The sequence below is a fragment of the Camellia sinensis genome, chromosome 7 (assembly GCF_055761805.1).
Source record: "Camellia sinensis isolate YWXY chromosome 7, ASM5576180v1, whole genome shotgun sequence".
NCBI classification, from domain to species: Eukaryota; Viridiplantae; Streptophyta; class Magnoliopsida; order Ericales; family Theaceae; genus Camellia; species Camellia sinensis.
Genome location: NC_138967.1, coordinates 48094 through 69812, shown reverse-complemented (window position 1 = coordinate 69812; position 21719 = coordinate 48094). Strand labels below are relative to the sequence as shown.

At 42.5% G+C, this 21719-nt stretch overlaps 1 protein-coding gene across 2 annotated transcripts; it reads left to right on the top strand.

Moving 5' to 3' along the window:
* Positions 1–335: 335 nt before the first annotated feature.
* On the top strand, positions 336–15980 carry LOC114297751 (uncharacterized). Of its 2 annotated transcripts, XR_014334875.1 has the most exons (6): positions 336–487; positions 12267–12505; positions 13482–14132; positions 14286–15122; positions 15204–15302; positions 15509–15980. XR_014334875.1 is itself a non-coding variant. In XM_082877259.1 (5 exons), the coding sequence occupies exons 3-5, from the start codon at positions 14673–14675 to the stop codon at positions 15644–15646; spliced, it is 687 nt and encodes a 228-aa protein (XP_082733385.1). In that variant the 5' UTR covers positions 12267–12505; positions 13482–14132; positions 14286–14672; the 3' UTR covers positions 15647–15980. The 2 variants fall into 2 exon arrangements, 1 of the variants encoding a protein (XP_082733385.1); XM_082877259.1 differs by lacking the exon at positions 336–487.
* Positions 15981–21719: the final 5739 nt, after the last annotated feature.

Below are 21719 nucleotides of genomic sequence, written 5' to 3'. Positions count from 1 at the left end.
CACCACCTCCTCATCCTTTTCTCCATCGGTAGCAGCACCATCACTCGTGTTATCCCTACCCACTCTTCATCCATCCCTCCTTAACTCTCTCTCTCTCTCTCTCTCTCTCTCTCTCTCTCTCTCTCTTATACCCATCATGGATTTAAACAACCTTTTCTTTGTCTCTTCACTGCCCCAATTTTATTTGCCCCCATTCTTACAGTAATTACAGAGTACTGTTTAAGTGTGGCATTTCCTCGAACACCTCATACCTATCTATACCCATAAACATTGTCAACATCCCAGAAAATTTCAAAACCATCCACACCCCCCTCTTTTCTCTTCAAACCCAACAATGAGATGAAAAAAAGAAAGAAAAAAAAAAGGATTTGAATATATATATATATATATATATTCAGGTGGGTTTCACACTTGCAGAGGGTGGCGGTGGTGGCTCTCTCAGTGTGTAAGTGCAAATGGAAGGAAATGAAATATTTGAGTGGTAATGGTATGCTTTAAATTGACCGTGAACATCTCTTGATATGCTTTAAATTTCAGCCTGCTTGTGTGAATTGCATGTATAATTGAAGATAAATGTGTATATATGTGTATATATATACAGATACATATACACATATTTATATAGGAGTAGTTTTTTTTTTTTTTGAAACCTGTAAGTGTATATAATTGAAGTCACTGTGCTGTTACTGTATGGTGAATTCTATGTATAATGAAGATAAATATGTATGTAAATGCATTTGTGGTCTTTCGTTATTACCTATTGTCGTGTTGGTTGTGATTCAAGAGCTCTTTAGTTATATCTTACGTGTTGTTTGTTAGTAACTAATTTTTTTTTTATTATTATATAGTTATGACTCCTATGAGGGTGAGTTTTGAGGGTGTGTACCATAGCATTAACCATCTATATATGATTGAAGTAACACTGTTGTTTGTTGTTAGTGTATTTTGGTGGTGGTATAGGAATGGTGGTGGCACAGGAATGTTAGTGTAACACAGCTGTTTGCTAGAGAGAGAGAGAGGAAAAAGGGAAAAGGATGGGTACAGGCATGATTTTGTTTGGTTCTAAAGATAAATAATTGAGGTGAAAGTTTGGTCTTTAAATTAAGGCTGTTTGGTTATAAGAAAGGAGATCAAAATAAAAGGGTGAAAATGTAAAATTATTTTTTCTGTCAATTTCCATCACCCATCAACTCTAACAAGGGAGGTTAGTGTAATTTCAAAAACCATAAGGGAGGTTACGGTATTTGTCAAAAACCTCAAAGGTCCATGTAATTAGCTCAAAAAATTTAAATGTACAAGTGTAAAGGGAGGAGAGTTAGTATAGCTTGCATACAAAAAATAAGTGGACAAGTGAGAAAGGTAGAGAAATAGAGGATACTGGTTTTAAACTATATTATAGTGGCAAGGATAGACACAGGAATGGGATAGGAATAATAGTTGCTAAGAGTCTTGTAGAAAATGTAGTTGCGATCATTAGGAAATGTGATAGGATTATATTAGTTAAACTAGTTATTGGAAAAAATATAGTGAATGTTATTAGCGCGTACGCCTCTATAGTAGGATTAGGTGATCAGACTAAAAGAGATTTTTGGGACCAAATGGATGAGGTATTATAGGAGATACCCGTTGGAGAGAACCTAGTTATAGGCAGTGATTTCAACGGCCATATAAGAATAGATGAACTAGGATATGAGAGGGTGCATGGTACGTATGGTTTTGGTGATAAAAATGAGTCTAAAGAGAGTATTTTAGATTTTGCGTTGGCTTTTGACTTGGTGGTAGCCAATACTATATATAAGAAGAGAGAGGAGCATTTGATAACCTTTAAGAGTGGGTCAATTAGGAACCAAATAGATTACTTTCTAGTAAGAAAAGTAGACCATCTAAAATGCAGTGATAGTAAGGTGATTCCTGGAGAGAGCCTGATGTCTCAACATAGGATTTTGGGACTAGATTTATACCTTAAAAGGGCAATTCCAAGCTATGAAGGATAGTGGGCGTTGTAGGACGAGATGGTGGGACCTAAAAGGAGATAAACTAGAAATATTTAAGAATAGAATGGATAAAGAAGGTACTTGGGACTTGGGACTTAGAAGATGATGCAAACACTATGTGCAACTTGATGGCCAATTGTATGAAGAGAATCTTAAGAGAAGTTCTTGGATAGTCGAAAGAAAAGGGACCCAACTCTAGGAAAACTTCGTGGTGGAAGGAGGAGGTTCGAGAGGTAGTAAAGATGAAAAAAATGTGCTTTAAAAAGTGGCAGAGTGATAGAATTGAGGGAAATCTTAAGAGTTACAGATTGGCTAAAGATGTCAAAAAAGTAGTGAGAGAGACTAAGTTGAAGCCTATAATGACCTATACACTAGATTAGATAGTAAGTAAGGAGAGGAAATGATATACAAAATTGCTAAGATGAGAGAGGAAAAAAAGTGACTTTAATCAGGTTAAGTGCATCAAGAGTGAGGACTTCAAGGTGTTGGTAAAGGATGAAGAGATTAAGGAGAGGTGGAAGAACTATTTTGAGAAGTTGTTAAATGAAGAACATGGAGGTAGGTCAAAAGGGGAGGAAGTAGGCAGTAATAAGGAAAACTAGGACTACAGGTTCTATTGTAGGATTATGAACTTCGAAGTGAAGATTGCACTTAAGAAGATGAAATTAAATAAGGCTTTAGGACCCGATAATATCCCTTTTGAAGCTTGGAAATGTTTGGGTAAGAAGGGGATGGCTTGGTTTTTATTTATTTTTTATTTTTTTGGAATTAAGGGGGTGGCTTGATTAACTAGGTTATTTAGTAAAATTTTGTTGACTAGGAAAATGCCAGAGGAGTAGAGGAAGAATATCTTAGTGCCAATCTATAAGAATAAAGGAGATGTTCAGAACTGCAACAACTATAGAGGAATCAAGCAAATGTGTTATATAGAGAGAGTAATGGAACATCGATTGCGAGATATAACAAAGGTGTTAGAGAATCAATTTGGGTTTATGTCTGGTAAACCAACAATGGAAGCGATCTATATTTTGAGGAGAGTAATAGAAAAGTATAAAGAAATGAAAAGAGACATTCATATAGTTTTTATCGATCTTAAGAAAACATATGATAAAGTGCTTTGGGATATAATCTGGTGAGTGTTAGAGAAGAAAGGGGTGACAAGAGGTTACATTGATGTGATTAGAGATATGTATGAAGGTGTGGTGACCACTATTAGATCACCGGTTGGAGGGGCAAGTGAATTTTCCATTACTGTAGGGTTGCATCAAGGATCAATCTTAAGTCCTTATCTTTTTGCTTTAGTTATGGATGAGTTGATGAGAAATATTCAGGATGATGTGCCATGGTGTATGCTTTTTGCAGATGATATCGTGTTAGTGGATGATACTAGAGAATGAGTTAATACTAAGTTGGAGACTTGGAGAGAAGCACTTGAATATAAAGAAATTAGGATAAGCAGAACTAAGACAGAGTACATGGAGCATTATTTTAATAACAGTAACAATGGAAGTAGAGGAGAAGTGAAGATTGAGGACTAAGTACTACTAAAGAGCAAACATTTTCGTTATTTACGATTGACTATCACAACGGTTGGGGAGATTGGAGCAGATATGGTCCATAGAATTAAGGCAGGGTGACTTAAGCGGAGGAGTGCGTCTGCGGTACTGTGCGATAAATAGGTACCCACTAGACTAAAAGGAAAATTTTATAGAACGACTATTAGACCAGCGATATTGTATGGGATGGAATGTTGGGCAATTAAGAAACAACATGTAGATAAGATGAGTGCTGCTGAGATGAGGATGCTTAGGTGGATGTGTGACAAGACTAGAAAAGACAGAGTTAGGAATGAGTATATCCGAGAATGGGTAGTATGGATAGAATATATGTTGAAGGAGAATAGTTTGAGATGGTTTAGTCATATACAACGGAGACCAACAGGGGCAGTAGTGAAGAGATGCGATATAGTGACCATAGATGGAAGTGTTAGGAGAAGGGCAGACCTAGATTGACCTTGGTTAGTGTATTAAATAGAGATATGAATCTCCTTAATTTGACTAACAATATGGCCTTGGATAGAGTCGAATGGAGAAGAAAGATTCATGTAGTTGACCCTATTTGATGGGACTTAAGGCTTAGTTTGGTTTGGTTTGGTTTGGTTTGGTTAAGTGTAAATGGAGGTTTGCACCCACTGCTATTCCAATTTAAGGCCTTATTTTACTACTCACTGGTCTGTTCTGCAAATCATCTGGGAAAATGCTATAATGTTTTGATTTCGTTTGATTTTATTTTTGGTGGATTTTTTTTAATCATTTCAAATTAAACATGAATTCTATTGGAAATGAGACAATTCATTTTTAAGTTCTTATCATGTTCAACGTTGAAGAACTCTGACACTTAACAATTACACTCTGTTTGCATAGTGGGGTAAGAAAGCTTTGCGTAACCAATCTATGCAAGGCCTCATATAGATGTTTGTTTTGATAGATTCAAAGCTTGTATCTATGCTCTGAAAATAAATAGGGGATACTTTTTTTTGTTTTTCTCTTTTTTATGATTATGATAAATTCAAAGTCTGTGTCACTTCTGCAAAAACAAGGCTAGTTTTGCCATAAAAATGAAAATAGGGCTTTCTTTATATTGTGGGTGTTTGGGAAGTGGGTTTTTTTGTAGGTTTTTTTAGTTGTAGCATATTATTAGAGAATTTTTTTTTTTTTTTTTTTTGTATTTGGGAAGATAGTTGGGTTTTTTTGTGGTTGGATGTGATATTTGTGAGAGAAAAAGTGAAATGATTACGGGGTTTGATGTGATATTTTGTTTGGATTGTTTTTTTTTGGTTTTGTAATCAATTTGTCTTTTACTGAAAAAAAAACAAAAACCAAATACCAAAAACCCAACTTCCCAAACAGTGCCATTGTTCTCTAAATTTTTCACTAGTTATGATAGGTTGCCGGACTTTATGTTCAATGACGAAGATTCATCCAAACAATCCAATGGTTTAAATTAATTTTCATGTATTTTTGGGCATCACAATTAAACCCCAAAGTTGAGAGAATTTTACGCTTCACACTCTCAATGGTGGACTCTTTTCACTTGTTTGAATGTTCAGGGCAAAGCAATCTAGGGTTTTCTCTCGTAGGACCTTCATGGCAGTTTTTCTTTGATTGCATGTAACTTCTCACCCTAAATTGTTTCTTTTCGATTCTATGTGATTATTCTGTTACATACACTCACATACATGCAAACAACAAGGGTTTTAATTTCATTTATTTTCATTGGCTTTTGCTCAATTGAAGAGTGATGATGTTTTGAACTTTTAAATTAAGGCTTTTTTTTCTTTTTGTTTGACTGATTGTAATTGGATGATTTATTTTTTTCAATATATACTTTGACTTTGAACTAGTGTTTGAAGAAAGCCCTAATTCTTCCATCATGAACAATATTTTGTGAAATTTTCATAGTGATGAGTAATACTCTGTGTGGCGTAGTTTGATTAGTAGGATCAATAGTGAGGGGACAATGTAGTACTGGTTATCCAATTGGATTAGTCGAATAAATAATCCCCTCTTATGCACATTTGTTTTGCAATGGATACGGAAATATATAATATGTTTGTTTTGCATTATTAGTTGTAGGATTAAAAAATGGGCCAATTTTGTTAGATAAAATGTTTGTTGGAATCTAATCCAAATAGCAAAAATTGCAATCAAACATTGGAATGTGATAATCCCAATCCTACGCTATAATTAGCCAAATCAAATAGGTCATGTAGATTCAAAACTAACTTAATTTTTCTTAGTATTTTTGTTTACGCATGGGAACTCAATTTTTGAAGGGTTGCACAAAACATTGTATTTTTTGAACCACAAAATATGTTTGGATTTTGCATATGATTTAGTTATAACTAATTTGGAGTGGCTAGGGTGCCCTTAACTGCCATATAACCCTATAGTAGATATTGTTGACTTTGTGGTTGGCTATAAAGCAAGGGTACTTCGAAAATGTTGCCGTGCTCGTATTGGATACTTACGGGGTACTGGTACATATATCAATAGGATTACTGTATACATACTGGGTACTCGAAATACGTATTGAGTACTTTTTACATTCTTTGGCACTTGGGTACATTGCTGGTACTTCGTGGGTACATGATCGTGTAGACGTCTCGAACGTCCCGGGGGAAAATCCCCCGTGTTTTGTTCATCTTGGGCTTACTATAGTAGTGGACTCAAATGTCACGGTTTTGAATCTAATCTCGCAAAGTGCAATGCAAGAATGATAAATCACCAAAGAGTCCAAATCCGGCAAATCGTTTTGGAAAACAGATTTTTAAGAAAGAAGTGCCAAACATAGACTGCTTTGCTAGATACAGAGTCACCACCTAAATATTTTATTTTGAAAAATTTAGGAAACCCTGACTCATTGCCTACGGCCACGTGTCTGTCATCACCAAAGTTGCCTCGGCTCGGGAACTTGGGTACGATTGGAGAAGGTCATCCATGAGCACCCCCGCTCGTCCGATCAAAGATCGGCCTGTACTAAGTATGATATCTTGTTTTTGAAAACGCATGTGCTCTTATTCTGGTTATTAGCCTAGAATTACTATGTGATGCGCACAACACACAAGTATAGACTAGATCGCCTAACTTGGAACAAAACATCTCATGTTTGTTTGAAAATGGTTTGATGATGCTACTCGCAAGTAGGCTAAGATGTGGATTTGCCACCCTCGGGTGGGCTTAGAAAACATGATTTTGCCACTCGCAAGTGGGCTTAAAACTTGCATTTTGATGAATTGTTCCAATTCAAGTAACCCAACCTTCACCCACAGGCAGTCAGGCACTTATATCACATAAGCAAATAGTCTCATGGTAAGCATGCTATCATGGAAACACTCACACACATGCAAGGATGCTAAAGTATAAAAGCTTGCCGAGTACTCCAAGCCAAAGAAAGAAGTTGATTAAAAATCATGCATGAATCCTAACTATGCTGAAATGCCTAATGCAACACATACAAAAATGCAACTAGAAATAGGCTCAGCTATCCTAAGATGGCATATGAAATGCAACATTTGATACATGTATTCAACTTGGAATTGAAATACAATGCGGTTAGTATGATGCGCCGAGTCTGGTGCATGCAAGACAGATGAATGATGCAAACATGCTAGCATAAGTATGCTAATTTAAACATGCCCTAAACTAACCATCATAAGCTGGTAAATAAAAGGGAGAAAGACGTCGGATTGGAAGACATGCATCACACACACGCACACTTATTACAACAATTAGCCCTCTCTCGGAGGGTCCGAATAAATAATACAACACCAACTAGCTAATCTAAGCTAATCTAATTAAGCTAGTTATTACATAACCAAAATGAATAATAAATTACAGCTAATTATTACACAACTCTAATTAATTAACAAACTAGCTAAGTAAGCAAATAAACTAGCATGCAAACTACATGAATGTGGACTGCCTCAGCTCTGCCTTGAATGATAAAGGGTGCATGCATGCTCGAGTCGCCTCGTCGGGAAATCCATCGCGATGCCCCGGCTTGCCTTTGTTTGCAATTGATTTCAGAACACTGCACGAAGCTCCAAAAGGCTGAAACTCTACCCTGGGAATCCATGGGAGGGCCACCGACCAGCCATGGACCTTGGAGACCACCCACCGACCAGTTTTTGTGAGAAAAACCAACAAGGGTGGTCGGCCTGCCAGAAAAGCTGGTCGGCCGACCAGTTTCTGCCTCTGGTTCTGGTTTTCTGCAACAAGGAACAAGAGAGGAGCATGGCAAGGTATTTTCAACATATGTGTGCTCGACCACTCTCCCCATCATTGTACAAGCTCAAGGGAGTGTAGGTCTCGATCCTCGAGCCATCAATCACGCATCTCGATGCATGATGGCTGAGGAGTCGAATTGCACGACTCAATGTGAAATGAATGCACATATAAACACATAAATGCCTAAACTCCATCATGTGTTAGTCAAGAGTTTCGGCGACCGAGAATCGAGGCACGTTTCATCACTTTGAGTACGAAACGTCCCTTGTTTCCTGTGTTTGGACTAAACCCTACTCCAAACACAATGCAACAAACAATGTATGGACAAATGCAACTCTAGCATGCGATTTAAATGCAATGCAACTAGGTGATGCAAAGATGCACGGAATGACATGCAAGCATGCAAATGGCATACACAATGCTATGAACTAGTCAATGGCATACTCATTGCACATGGATTATGTGGCATGCATGCACAATGCACTAACATACACAATGTTATGAACGAGGAATACGCAATGCAATGATCGAGCATGCGACAACATGGATATGGCATACATAATTCAAGATAGACTTAAACTAAAATGAATGGGCCTCAGCCACACTCAAATCAGTGGCCATACATGGTGAAAATGAAGCGACAACACACATGCAAACATGCACAAATGCAGGGGACCAAACCTAAGGCACAAAGTGCAACTCCACCAAAGCAGGGTAAGCATGAAATATGGCATACAATCACATATTTTTCAGATCTGAAATGACATGCAAGATGGTCCCGAATCATGCAAACACCTCACACAATGCATGCTAGATGGCCCAAATACCGAAACTAGTGAAGTGGATTACACTATAGGCATGCAAAGCAATACTCAAATGGCTAAACCAGCTCCAAATAGTCCTTGTGCAGGCCAAAACAGTAGCAAATATGGACTAAAATGATGGCTCGCAAAGCATGGAAATGAAGCTCATGCAATGGTCCAAAAATGAGGTATTCATGCACAACGCTCAAACACACTTAAAGAGTGGAAAACATGGGAATATGGCATACCTATAAGCTCTAAAATATGATTCACAATGATGCCAAAACATGGAAACACCTCAAAATACGCATGCAATACGCTTCACAACTCAAAGCTAGGCAAGGGTATTGAACTACAACCATGCATAGCAAACATCATTTGACCATGAGGCCAAAAAATAGAGCTAAGGAAGTCCAAAACATACACAAAATCAGTTTAAGGCATGGCCAAAAAGTGCTAGAATCAAAGACCAAAATAGCATGCAATGTAAGCTAGTAAAGAGGGTTTGCACTACAAGCATGTGAGGCAATCAAGAGGCCACTAAACCAGCAAAACTCAGAGGTATGACATGCCAAATAAAACCCAAAAACCCACTGAAATATCGTTAATGCATGCAACAATGAGATGCTCCTTTGATATGCTATGAAGAGGGTTATTCTACACATACAAGATGGACATCCAATATGGAAAAACAAGCTCTGGAAAGAGCCTATACAGGTCCTAAAACTCATCAAAAATGACTTGAAACATGGCTTGGAAGCATGCAAATAAGGGCTCCTTTGTAAGGCCAAAAATGCTAGAAAACAAAACAAGGAGAGAGAGGGTCACCCCTCTCTGATTTTGGGGATCAAAATAGCATGGTAGCCACTAAAAATCCGCTGGATTTCAGTGGCTAAAAGGCCAAGAAAAGGCTAACACAAATGCTCTAAGGCATGGCTCAAAACAAGGTAAAATGAGGCATGCAAGGGGATAGATGACCCCCAATGGAAAAATGATCTTAAACAAACATGTTAAGGGCCTTAAAATAAGACTTTTTTAGTTTACACCAAAGCTCAAATATGCATTCAAATAAGGCTAAGAGATGGATCAAGATAAAGCTTAAAAGAGGGAAAAAGGAGTTACCCTTGTAGCTCTGCAAAACCAGCAACTTCTCCAGCCCAAAACCAACTCTTTGAGACCTCTCAAGACCTCCCAAGAACCTTAGAACAATGGTGGAGGTATGTGGCTATGAGGTGAAGTGTAAAAGGGCAAGAGTCATACACTTTCTAAGCCTAAAATGTAGAGATATAGAGAGATATATTGTATGAGCCTTAGCAAATTTTCTAAACCCCCTACAAGGAAGGGGAGCCCTTCCTTTATAGACAAGAGGGACTAAAGCTTCTCCTAGAAGCTTCAAACCAAGGGCAAACATCCTCCATACACGTGTATGGAGGATGCAGTCTGTGCCTCCCAGTTGGCACAGCTGGAATCAACTCACTGAGACAGAACTGAGGGAAGCAGGCCGACCAGTTCAGGTGGTCGGCTGACCACTTCCCCTAGTCGGCCAACCAGTTCAAAAGGGTCAAACCAATGAATGGTGGTCGGCAGCCCCATTTGGTGGTCTCCACAGGAAATGCAAGCAAGTGGTATGGTGGGAGACCAGCAATTGTGGCCAAAAAAATGAGGGAGACCAATTACCTGACAAGAAAATCGGCAGGCGGGGGAAAAGTGGTCTCCAAGGAGAAAAGGTGGTCTCCCATCCTTGTACCACCTTCTAAACAATGAAAATAGGGTCCATGCCAAAAATGAACCAAGACGGATGCAAAATGAGGGTTCGGAGGCCAAAACGCGCAGCCGGGTGCCCCGAAAACTGACTGTTAAGCATTGAAAGTGGCGTGCGACCACGAAGGTGGTCTCCCAGGCCACAGTGTCCCTATAGAGAGAGGAAACAAGGTGTGTGCCAAAAGCCAGAGCAAACGGAGAAAGTTAAGCGGTCCTGAACCGAGGCGCACGACCGACGGCTTTGAAAATCAGAAACTGGTCTCTAGACGGGAACAGTGGTCTACGACCACGAAAAGTAGCCTACGGCCACTGAGAGATGGTCTACAAGACCTCTCCCTCCCTTCAAGAAGAGAAAACAGAACCTGGTTCGTAAACCGAGGCAAAGCACAAAAGTGTCCCGAAGTTTGGAGGCAAGGCTCTCAACCGAGCCTCCGTAACCTCAGAACGAGCACAACATGCGCAATCACCGAGCGCTCAATCAATGACGTTTGAGTCTTAAGGTTGGTAAAAAATAGAGTGTCTACAGTTGCCCCTCTTTGACAGAACTCGGAAGTCATAAGTGACGAGAGTGAATGTCAAAGCCCAGAGACGACCCATTTTTGACAAGGCCGAAGACTTAGACAAACATGCAAGATAACAAAGAGATGCGCCTGCAGGCAGGGGCAAGATGCAAAGGATATGCCCAAAGCCGAACATAACTCATGATCATGCGAAGCAGCAAACCGCAATGAAGCAAATAGTCACAATAAATGCGACAGTTTTAAGCAAGCATGCAGAGCAAAACTATATTTCATGCAGTAAGGATGTAAGAGAATTACAATTCTCGCTACGTCTCACACGGAGAAGATACAATACCTGTCCGATTCGTCTGGTCGCGCCAGCTTCAAATGAACCGTGCATACAATATCGTGCCTACAAAAGAGAGAAACCTAACAGGCACAACATAGTTAGCAACATATGTTCAACGCTATATCGAACGCAGACAAACATGGTGCCGATGAAAAAGTACATCGCGATGCAAGAAGAAACGTGCACGACAACGCAAGTTAAGCATGGAGGTATGACGATACCAGTGAAATGTGCACAACGATGCAAAGGATGCGCATAATAATGCCAGTGACGTGCATAACAATGCAAGATAAGCGCAACTTCAAAAGCATGTTTGAAACAAAACATTGAGCAAAGAAAAGCAAGCCTCGACGAGGGCAACTCAAACGCGACCTCCGATTTACCTCTCGGAGGGGTCGTAACGTACTCAAAAAGGATACACCTGGCTCTTGGCGAATAATGATGAGCCATGCATCGAGGATTGGATTTGAAGTTCCCGCGAAGGGATTTCTCGCCGAAAAATGCACTTTCCTTGTACTATCTTGAGAGTCGGGGACTCCGATCACCACTAAAATTTGCAGAGAGAACAAAGAGTCATTGGAGGCCACCCAAGAGGGCCACCGACCACCTAGGGAGGCCACCGACCAGGTTTTGTGCAACGGGGTGGTCGGCCTACCAGGAAAGGTGGTCGGCCGACCACCTGTCCAAATCCGGGACGGTTTTGTCTTTTTACACTTGTTTTTTTAAATCCATATGTCCCAATCACTATTCCTCACACCCTCAAGGCCGAAATCAGTTCTCCTTCCTTCCTAAACCATTTTCTCTCTCAGATCTGCGCTTTATACGCGTTTTCCAACACCCCACGCAAAGTTGTTTCGCGAAATCTTCCAGTTTTCTTCACTTTGGACCGATTAAAATTTGATTTCAAAGCTTATTCCTTCATTTTCACCACTTGAGGTAAGTTTGTCTCGACATTTGGTACATTTTCTCAGGAGTTGACTTTTGTTGACTTTTTCATTTCCCGAGAGTTGACTTTTGTTGACTTTTTCTAATTTTGGCTCATTTTGCTCATTTGTGCTCCTTTTTTGCAGATTTCTTCAAATGGCGGGTCATTTTCCTCATGGTGGAGGTCCTTCAGGTGCCGAGGGTGAGCCGGACATCATGTCCTTGCCCCCCGAGAGTTCGGCCATTTGATCCCGAGAGGTATCATCCTTGGGAGCACGTCCTTCCTCAGGCCACTTTCTACCATTTCACTGACTTTGATGACCGAGCACCTGCGGATCTATTACTGCGGGAGCCAGAGACTCATCTCTCTCATCAGGCACAAGAGGTACGTACTTCACTTTTACATTCTCTGCATTGTATTCTGCATTTCATGCACATTTCATACTTTCGCTATGTATACTTATCCGCTCGTTCTGAACACATTTGCACACCATATTTCTGCTTATTTTAGCACATACCTCACAGGACAGAATTCTGTTGAGTGGGCACACAGCTTGTTCTAAACACTTACTCTATAACATAGCATTCTGTTTGCATTTTGAACACACAACACAATCACTCGGATTTTTGAACACGCAGCTCATACTTTTTATCTTAAACACGCAGCCCACAGTTTTTTAAAGTTGAACACGCAGCCCAAACTCTTGATGGTGAACACACAGCCCACTTTTTTGAAAACTGAACACGCAGCCCAAACGCTTGAGGTGAACACACAGCCCACAGTTTTTGAAATCTGAACACGCAGCCCAAACTCTTGAGGTGAATACACAGCCCGCAGTTTTGAAAGTTTGAACACTTAGCCCAAACTCTTGAGGTGAACACACAGCCCACAATTTTTAAATGTTGAACACGCAGCCCAAACTCTTGAGGTGAACGCACAGCCCACAGTTTTTGAAATCTGAACACGCAGCCCAAACTCTTGAGGTGAACGCACAGCCCACAGTTTTTGAAATCTGAACACGCAGCCCAAACTCTTGAGGTGAACACATAGCCCACAGTTTTTGAAAGTTGAACACGCAGCCCAAACTCTTGAGGTGAACACACAGCCCACAGTTTTTGAAATCTAAACACGCAGCCCAAACTCTTGAGGTGAACACACAGCCCCCTGTTTCTGAAATCTGAACACGCAGCTCAAACTTTTGATGGTGAACACGCAGCCCACTTATTTCATTTGCACGCAGCGCATATTGAACACACAGTTCTTACATTTCACTTTTGAACTCACAGCTCATTCATTTCATTTGCACGCAGCTTATACATTTCATTCTGAAAATGAATACTTCTGTTCATTTTGAACGCAGGTACCCTCTCGTTCTATGCGAGGTTATGGCTCGATTATTGCTAGGGAGTGGTATGTAGAGCTCCCAGAGACCGTTCATCACATGGTGGATGGGACAGGATTTGGGCCCTTCTGCACGGGGTTATCTCGCTATCCTGCGAGGAGGACCTTGATGGGGGCACTCGTGGAGAGATGGTGGGACACCACCAACTCTTTCCACTTCTCAGCTACCGGGGATATGACGAGGACCCCATTCGACTTTGCGATGCTGACTTGCCTTGATGTGGCCGGCCGACCGGTCCCCTACGACGAGGATATGGGCGAGTGAGAGGCTGCCTGGATCTATCTGTTTTGAGCTCGCCCACCGATTGACCGATCTTCGGGCAGAGTCAGGTACACTTGGTTTCCCATGTAGTATAAGATGAGTATGCCTGAGACTCTTGAGGAGATAGAGCAGTACGCTCAAGGTTTTTTGATATTCCTCCTTGGGACCACTTTGTTCTCCGATAGGGGGAACACAGTTGGACCGTATCTGCTCAGTGCTTTGGTGGACCTATCACAGGTCAGTGAGTATGACTGGGGTGGCGCCGGCCTCGCTACCCTCTACTGCTATATGACTGCGACCTCCCGCGGACGGGGGAACATAGTTGGCGGCTACTGGAGAGCTTGGAAGGTACCTTCTGCCCTCTTGATTTACATTTCTGCTTTTCACTCTCTGTACACTGCACACGGCACACTTTACATTTTGTATTCTACATTCTGCACTCAACACTTTGTATTTTCTGTATATTCTGTATTCTGATGGCTACTGCCTTGTTTTCCATAGCTATGGATTTACGCGTACTTTCCAACGCTAGCCCCAGAGTTCGAGGTGGAGGTGCCTTTTACGATCCCTTACTCTCACGTATTTGAGGGTCGATGTCAGACGAGGGCTCGAGAGACTCAGCCCTTCTTGCGACAGTTTTTTGACACGGTGCAGGCGACCGAGGTACTTCAAAACTCTCAGTTCTTTATATTTTCATCTTTGATTCATCTCGCATATTTATGACATCTGATTGGCTCATGCACTTGTTATCCTCAAATCGCTTGGCGGCCTTGGGCACCCTTGGGAGGAGATATCTGTTTCTAGTTCCCGGGGGCATGGGCTTCTTCTCAGTATAGGACTTTGTTTGAGGGGCCAGTTGGCAGGGCCTAGTTTCTGGGAGATCGCTTCATGCGCCAGACGATAGGCGTCCCTGAGCAGAGTGTCCCTTCAGCACCACCAGATGGCATGCGGTCCGCTGAGAGACTCACTTCCGAGGAGGTCGATGTCGCTATGTTGGGTACCGATGCAGCTCTGCACACGAAGGAGGGGGAGTATGTGACTTACCGCCACACGTACTTGATGCCCCCACTGATGGGTGTCCGTACTCCTACTAGGAGGGCTGCTGGTGCATCATCATCAGCTCGAGCCCGGGCTATAGACGTTCCTTCGTCTAGCAGGGCCGACACATCGAGGAGTGGGGCTAGACAGATTCCCCCGATTCCCCCGACTTATCAGCATACCGGGTGGCCAGATCTTCCGACCGAGTTGACTGGATGGCGATACGAGTCACCTTACCCGATTCCAATAGAGCCTCCTATGCCCGATCACCGATATGTCAGTGATCCTGACTCACCACCGGTATGTTCCACTGCTTTTCATTTATCACTCAGATACTTAGGCATTCATTTATTCGTTGATGACTTGAGCTTGTATCTGCAGCCTCCTAGGGAGTATTTTGATGATCTGCTCGGATTTGTGGCCTCACTTGAGGGCATGGTCTTGCGGAGGGAGACACAGCTGTTCATCGCTGGTGTTACGGTATTTTTCAATTTTCTCGCATTTATCATACTTCTGATGACATGTTGTATTTAACCATTTCACTGCATTGCTTCACTATGTGCATAGAGCACATCTGACACACACCATATTCATACATTGTATCTGCATACACCCACTCTATGTAGCATTCTTATCTCTGCATCAGATATACATGTTGGCTAATGTACTCAAATTGTCCTTTTCAGATGCCACCACTACAGGCCAGGCCATCCAGGCCTTCTCGACGAGTTGGGAGAAGGGACTCGTCTCGCAGACGAGGTAGGCGCAGAGCACCCGTCATAGATGACGAGGAGTCCAATGAGGAGGAGTCTGTGCATCCTTAGTCAAAGACGTCTGCAGACAGAGAGGAGGACTCCAGCTCTGGTTCTGAGAGTGGAGGTGATGTCAGGGAGGATCCAGAGGATGACAGCTCCGATTCAGATGATGGTGCTGGTGGAGGTATTGCCGAGACTGTTCAGGCGAAGAGGATGAAGAGGGCCTCCCGATCTTGAGTCCGAGAGCATATATGCAGATGTTCCTGCTTTATTTGCCTTTTTTACTAGTAGTTGTAGCACATTGTACATTATTAGGCAGTTTTATTTTCTGTAAAACTTGTATCCTTGTTGTAAAATGTTATAACAAAGGAAGCATGATGGAATGAAACAGCTTTTTGAAAAAGTGTCGTATTTTATGTTCTTAGCATCGCATCGCATCATTTTGCACAAAAATGAGGTTGAATGAAAATTGAGCATCGAAAATTGCCAAGCCAGTTAGTGAACCGACGCAACAAACTAAACAACTTAACTTAGTAAGAAACAACAAAACCTTAGCAAGTTTACAACTCGATAAGCAAATCCCGACAATGTTGATTAAACAAAGAGTAACAACTCGATATACAGAACTCAATGACTCGATAAGCAACAACTCGATAAACAAAACCTTAATAACTCAATAAGCAAAACCAAACAACAACTCGATAAACAAAGAACAACAACTCGATAAGAAAATGCATCTCGGACAGTTGGAGTGACGAAACGCATCCGAAACAGAGGTAAGCTCGGACCTTCAACACTCCCAACGCATGGAAAAGCTAGGATCTCTTTTTTGGAAACTAGGAACAGACCAAAAGACCAACTTTTCTCCATAGCCGACCACCAGAAGGGGCTGGTCGACCAGCTATTTTCCTTGGAGACCAAAAGGGTGGTTGGCCTACCAGAAAAAGTGGTCGGCCGACCACCTGGTTTGGTGACCACCAGATTTTTGACACGTGTCCCCAAACAGTGCCTTATCCTCTATAAAAGTTCCAGCTTCGTGGTTCTTTCATTTCATCTCAATTTTGCATCAAAATGGAGGCATTCCTCATCGAAAATCTCGCAGCTTGGATTGCTACTTTAGACGGCTCGGAAAAGTTGAACTTCCGGGGCTTCAGCTTGAATGCACTATTCACATTAAGCCACACTCCGCTGCATCTTCCCTTTCTCCATGCCGCGGCGAGGTTTTGGAATCCGATAACACATGTCTTTAACTTCGGCGGGCAAGAGATGTGTCTTACCTTCGAAGATTTCCAAGCTTTGATGGAGTCCGAGCGCAACGAGGAGATCTTGCCCTAACTCCGCTTCGGCCATGCTCAAGCCCTAGGACGAATGTGTGGGCTCACTATGCACGACGCTCGGTCTCTGATCTGTAATGGAGAATTGGACATCCTCAGCTTGATTCAACGTTTTTCTGATCCCGATGACCGCGGTGACCATCATTGGCAGGGCTTTCGGTGACATGCCCTTTGCTTGTGCATGCTATCTCATTTCTTGCTTGCCTCAAGCTCCGGAAGATCTAGTGTCCGATTGATCGAGGTTGCCCAATGCTTAAGGGAGGGCAAGAGCTGCATTGCCATGTCATTGGCCGAGACATTGATGGGCTTGGATGCTTTTCATCGCCGAGAGACGACCAGATTTGCGGGGAGTCCACTACTGCTGCAGGTAATGCTTCTACCCCTCCTCACATATATTACTCACATCACTCGGCTCTCAGGCTCGATTTTTATCTGAAGAAACCTTTTCTCACTTTTTCTCTCAACGTACACCTCTCTATTCTTTAATCTCTCATTTTTCAATCCCTCCCTAGGTATGGTTGATGGATAAATTGAGAGTGGTAGACTCATGCTCAGCATATTCAGTCCGTAGCTATTTCTTCTGACGTCGCCTAGTCAATGCCCTTGATGAGAGATTGTGGTAGAACTGGATGTGCAGTTTGTTCGCGGAAGACATTGCTTGGCGCTACCCCTGGCTCAATCTACCGGTAATGAGTTACAACATGTCTCGCCAGCTTGGAATCCAGCAGATTGGCCTGACCCACTGTGTTTTCTATTTCTCATTTCGGTTCTAGCGTCAGTTCGACCATGATCAGATTTGCCCGGCAGAGGGGATAGAGTACCCGGCTGCATTTCTAATCCGAGGCGCACAGCTTGCTCGGTATGCCAGGGCATGGAGGACGAGAGAGCTTCTGGCCCCTGCTCCCATTTTCAGCTGCACCCTCTCTGATGAGTGCACAGATTGGCTCAATGAAGAGGCACAGATCGAGCCCAGCTTGGCATCAGAGGCTTCCACAAACTCTGGGAGGGGGCGCGGGAACACTTGACTATGCCCTGAATTTATTGCTTTATCAGTACTCTCAAGTTTTCTTTATGAATGTAATAAAAAGAAACTTCAATTTGTATTCAAGAGCAGGAGAACTCTGTACTAAAATCAGTGTAATTGAAGATTGTGGGTACTGAAAATTTTCTGTTCGGTCCAAAAATGGTCTAAGTTGTAAAAAGATTAATTTGCGCAAAATCAATTTTTATTAAAACTTTTCAAAACCATTTTTGATATGGATCACAACTGGACACGCCTAAAGTTTGTTACTGAGATGCACAACCCCGGATCCTAGCATTTGGAAAGTTGTCCCTAGTTTGAATAGCACTGCACTGGATATCACAATCGAGCTCTTGAATGCGGAGTAGACAAAGATGACCAAACATGATCACATGGACAAAGTTGATTGGGGAAGAGTTTATTGCTGGACTTCAGGATGAAGTTGCCTACGTATCCCAAAGATAGTAATCAAGCCTTGCGTAGTTCCGGCTTGGGTTCACTCGTGTATTTTCACTCTCCTTTTGCGCCCTAACTTTTGCCAAGGCCGCCCTTTGCGGGTTTTCAACCTTGCGAGCTCAGTTTTTATATTTTCAAATTTTTCATGCTCTAACTTTTGCCTAGGTCGCCTTTTCAGGTTTTCGGCCTAGCGAGCCACTCAGGGGTAATATTTCTTCAACTTGTCCATGTTGATCGGCTGTGAGATCTCTAGTCCATCTAGGTCCATCAGAACGACAGCTCTACCCGACTAAATAGACTTAATGATGTAGGGACCAGTCCAATTGGGTCAGAACTTGCTCCTAGGGTCATGGATGGGAGCTCGGTTGTCTTTGAGCACAAGATCTCCTTCTTTCAAATTCCTGGACTTAACTTTCTTGTTGAAAGCCCTGGCAATTCTGTGTTTATATCCCTGAATATAGTACAGTGCTTTCAGCCTCTTTCATCAAAGAGCATGAGTTCTTCAAATCTGCTCTGCTGCCAATCTGCCTCGACTATCTAACACTCGGCCAGTACTCATAATGACGGAACCTCAATTTTGATAGGTAGAACAGTCTCCATCCCATATACCAATGAATACGGAGTTGCTCCAGTGGAAGTTCGAATTGAAGTTTGGTAGCCCTTGAGAGCAAACGACAGCTTATCTGGCCAATCCCGATAGGTTTCCACCATCTTCTGTAGAATGTGCTTGATGTTCTTGTTGGCGGCCTCAACTGCGCCATTAGTCTGTGGCTGATATGTGGATGACTTATGAAAAGCCACGTTGTATTTTTCCAACAAGTCAATCACTTCTTTCTTGAAATAGGAACCATTATCTGAAATGATCTTGTTCGGGACCCCATAGCGACCGATGATGTTGTTTCTGATAAACTTGGCAACATGGGAAGCTTTCAACACTGCATAAGATTGGGCCTCGACCCACTTCGTAAAATAGTCTTTCGCGACCAGAATGAACTCATGCCCATTAGACCCTTTCGGACTGACAGCCCTAATTACATCAATTCCCCAAACTGAAAATGGCCACGTCGAAGTCATGCTGTACAGCTTGGACAGCGGAATGTTCATGCGGTTTGCATGGATCTGACATTTATGGCATCGCCGAACAAAACTAATACAATCCTTCTCTATGGTGGACCAGTAGTAACCTTATCTGAGAATCTTCTGGGCTAGCATCACTCCGTTCATGTGCACTCCGCACTCTCCCCCATGGATGGCCTCCATCAGATGCTTCGATTCTTCAGCTTCCACACACAGCTTATGCATCCAGAGATGACCCCTTTTGTACAGTTTAACCCCACAGATGATGAACTAAGCAGCGATTCTTCTGATTGCCCTTTTATCCATGGCATTTGCCCCTAGTGGATACGTCTCCTTCTCCAAGAAGTTCCAGACATCGTAATACCAGGGGTTCTCATCTTGAACCTCTTCTACAGCAGCAATCAGTTCGTAAGCTGGCACAAATTTCTTCTTGATGATGATTGGACGCATCTGGACTCCGAAAGGGATGTCTATCATGGACGATAGAGTTGCTAAAGAATCAGTGAACTTGTTGTTCTCTCTTAAAAGATGAGCGAAATTCAGTTTCTCAAACCGAGGAATCAGCATGTCCAAGGTCTGGTGATAGATTTTTATCTTTTCCTCTTTGGCTTTCCAATCTCCTTTAGCTTGAGATACAACAAGGTTCGAGTCCCTGATGACGTCCAACCATTTTGCCCCTAGTTCTAGGGCCGCTTCTAGTCCAGCAATGCATGCCTCGTACTCTGCTTCGTTGTTCGATACTTTGAACCAGAGTTTGAATGCTAAAGGTATGCGAGAATTGTCAGGTGCTATCAGCAACACCCCTATCCCATATCCATATTGGTTTGACGCTCCATCAAAGTACATCGTCCAAAATTCTTCTTCAACATGTAGAATGGCCTCGTCTGGGAATAGGTACTCAACTGCTTCATCCCCTTCAACTAGGTGATCGGCTAGGAACTCCGCTACCGCTCTCCCCTTTACTGACTTGCGCGTTACATACTTCAGATCAAATTCAGAAAGCAGAAGCAACCAATGAGCTAGCCTACCTATAAGTGTCGGTTTCTCGAAAAGGTATTTGATGGAATCTAATATGGAAACCAACATTACGGAGTGAGCTAATAGGTAGTGCCACAACTTCCTGGTAACCCATACTAAGGCCAGACAAGCCTTCTCAAGCAGAGTGTAGCGGGTCTCGTTATCAAGCATCTTCTTGCTCAGGTAGTAGATGGCTTTTTCCACTTTGTCTTCGGACTCCTGTGCGAGCATGCAGCCCATTGTAGTCTTAGTCACTGAAAGATACAAAATCAACGGTTTCCCTAATTTAGGTGGTGACAACACAGGCGGGTTCTGCAAGTATTGTTTGATCTGCTCAAAAGCTGCTTGGCATCGACCGTCCCATTGGAACTTCGTTCCTTTTTTCAGGAGACCAAAAAGTGGTTCACAAGTCAAGGTTAATTTTGCGATAAACTGTCTTATGAATTGCACTTTACCCAGAAAGCCTCGCACCTCCTTTTCAGTCATTGGTGGTGGCATTTCTAAGATGGCCTTGATTTTGGAAGGGTCGACTTCGATACCTCTCTGTGTAATCAAGAACACCGAACGTACATTTTTAAGGATTTAGCCGCAACCGAAATTCTCTAATCCTTTGGAAGAACTTTTGCAAGGCGGTGTAGTGGCCCTCTCTTTCCTTGGACTTGACAATCATGTCATCCACGTACACCTTAACCTCTTTGTGGATCATGTCATACAAAATCATGGCCGCGGCCTGTTGATATGTAGCTCCAGCATTCTTCAACCCAAACGGCATCACCCTGTAGCAATAAGTCCCTACGGGGTGGTGAAAGCAATCTTCTCCCGGTCTTTAGGTACCATCACTATCTGATTGTAGCCTGAGAATCCATCCATGAACGAAAGCAATGCATGCCCCGCTGTGAAGTCTACTAACTCGTCAATATGCAGCAAAAGAAAGTCGTCCTTTGGATTGGCTCTATTCAAATCCCTGAAGTCCACACATACCCGAATTCTGCCGTCCTTCTTTGGTACTGGAACTATGTTGGCCAACCAAGTTGGGTATTCAGATACCAGCAGGAACCCTGTGTCAATTTTCTTGGTGACCTCTTCTTGATCTTGAGGGCCCAGTCCGAGCGGATCCTTCTGAGTTTCTGTTTAACGGGTCGGGCCTCGGGGTCAAGAGGGATCCGGTGCTGTACAATCTCAGGATCGATTCCAGGCATGTCTTCGCAGGACCACGCGAAAACATATTTGAAATCTT

Bases quoted from the DNA above. Each gene is read 5' to 3' on its own strand.
- LOC114297751 (XM_082877259.1), top strand. From the start codon at position 14,673: ATGCGCCAGACGATAGGCGTCCCTGAGCAGAGTGTCCCTTCAGCACCA. The intron at 15,123-15,203 runs GTATGTTCCACT...TTGTATCTGCAG, and splicing joins GTGATCCTGACTCACCACCG to CCTCCTAGGGAGTATTTTGA. The intron at 15,303-15,508 runs GTATTTTTCAAT...TGTCCTTTTCAG, and splicing joins TGTTCATCGCTGGTGTTACG to ATGCCACCACTACAGGCCAG.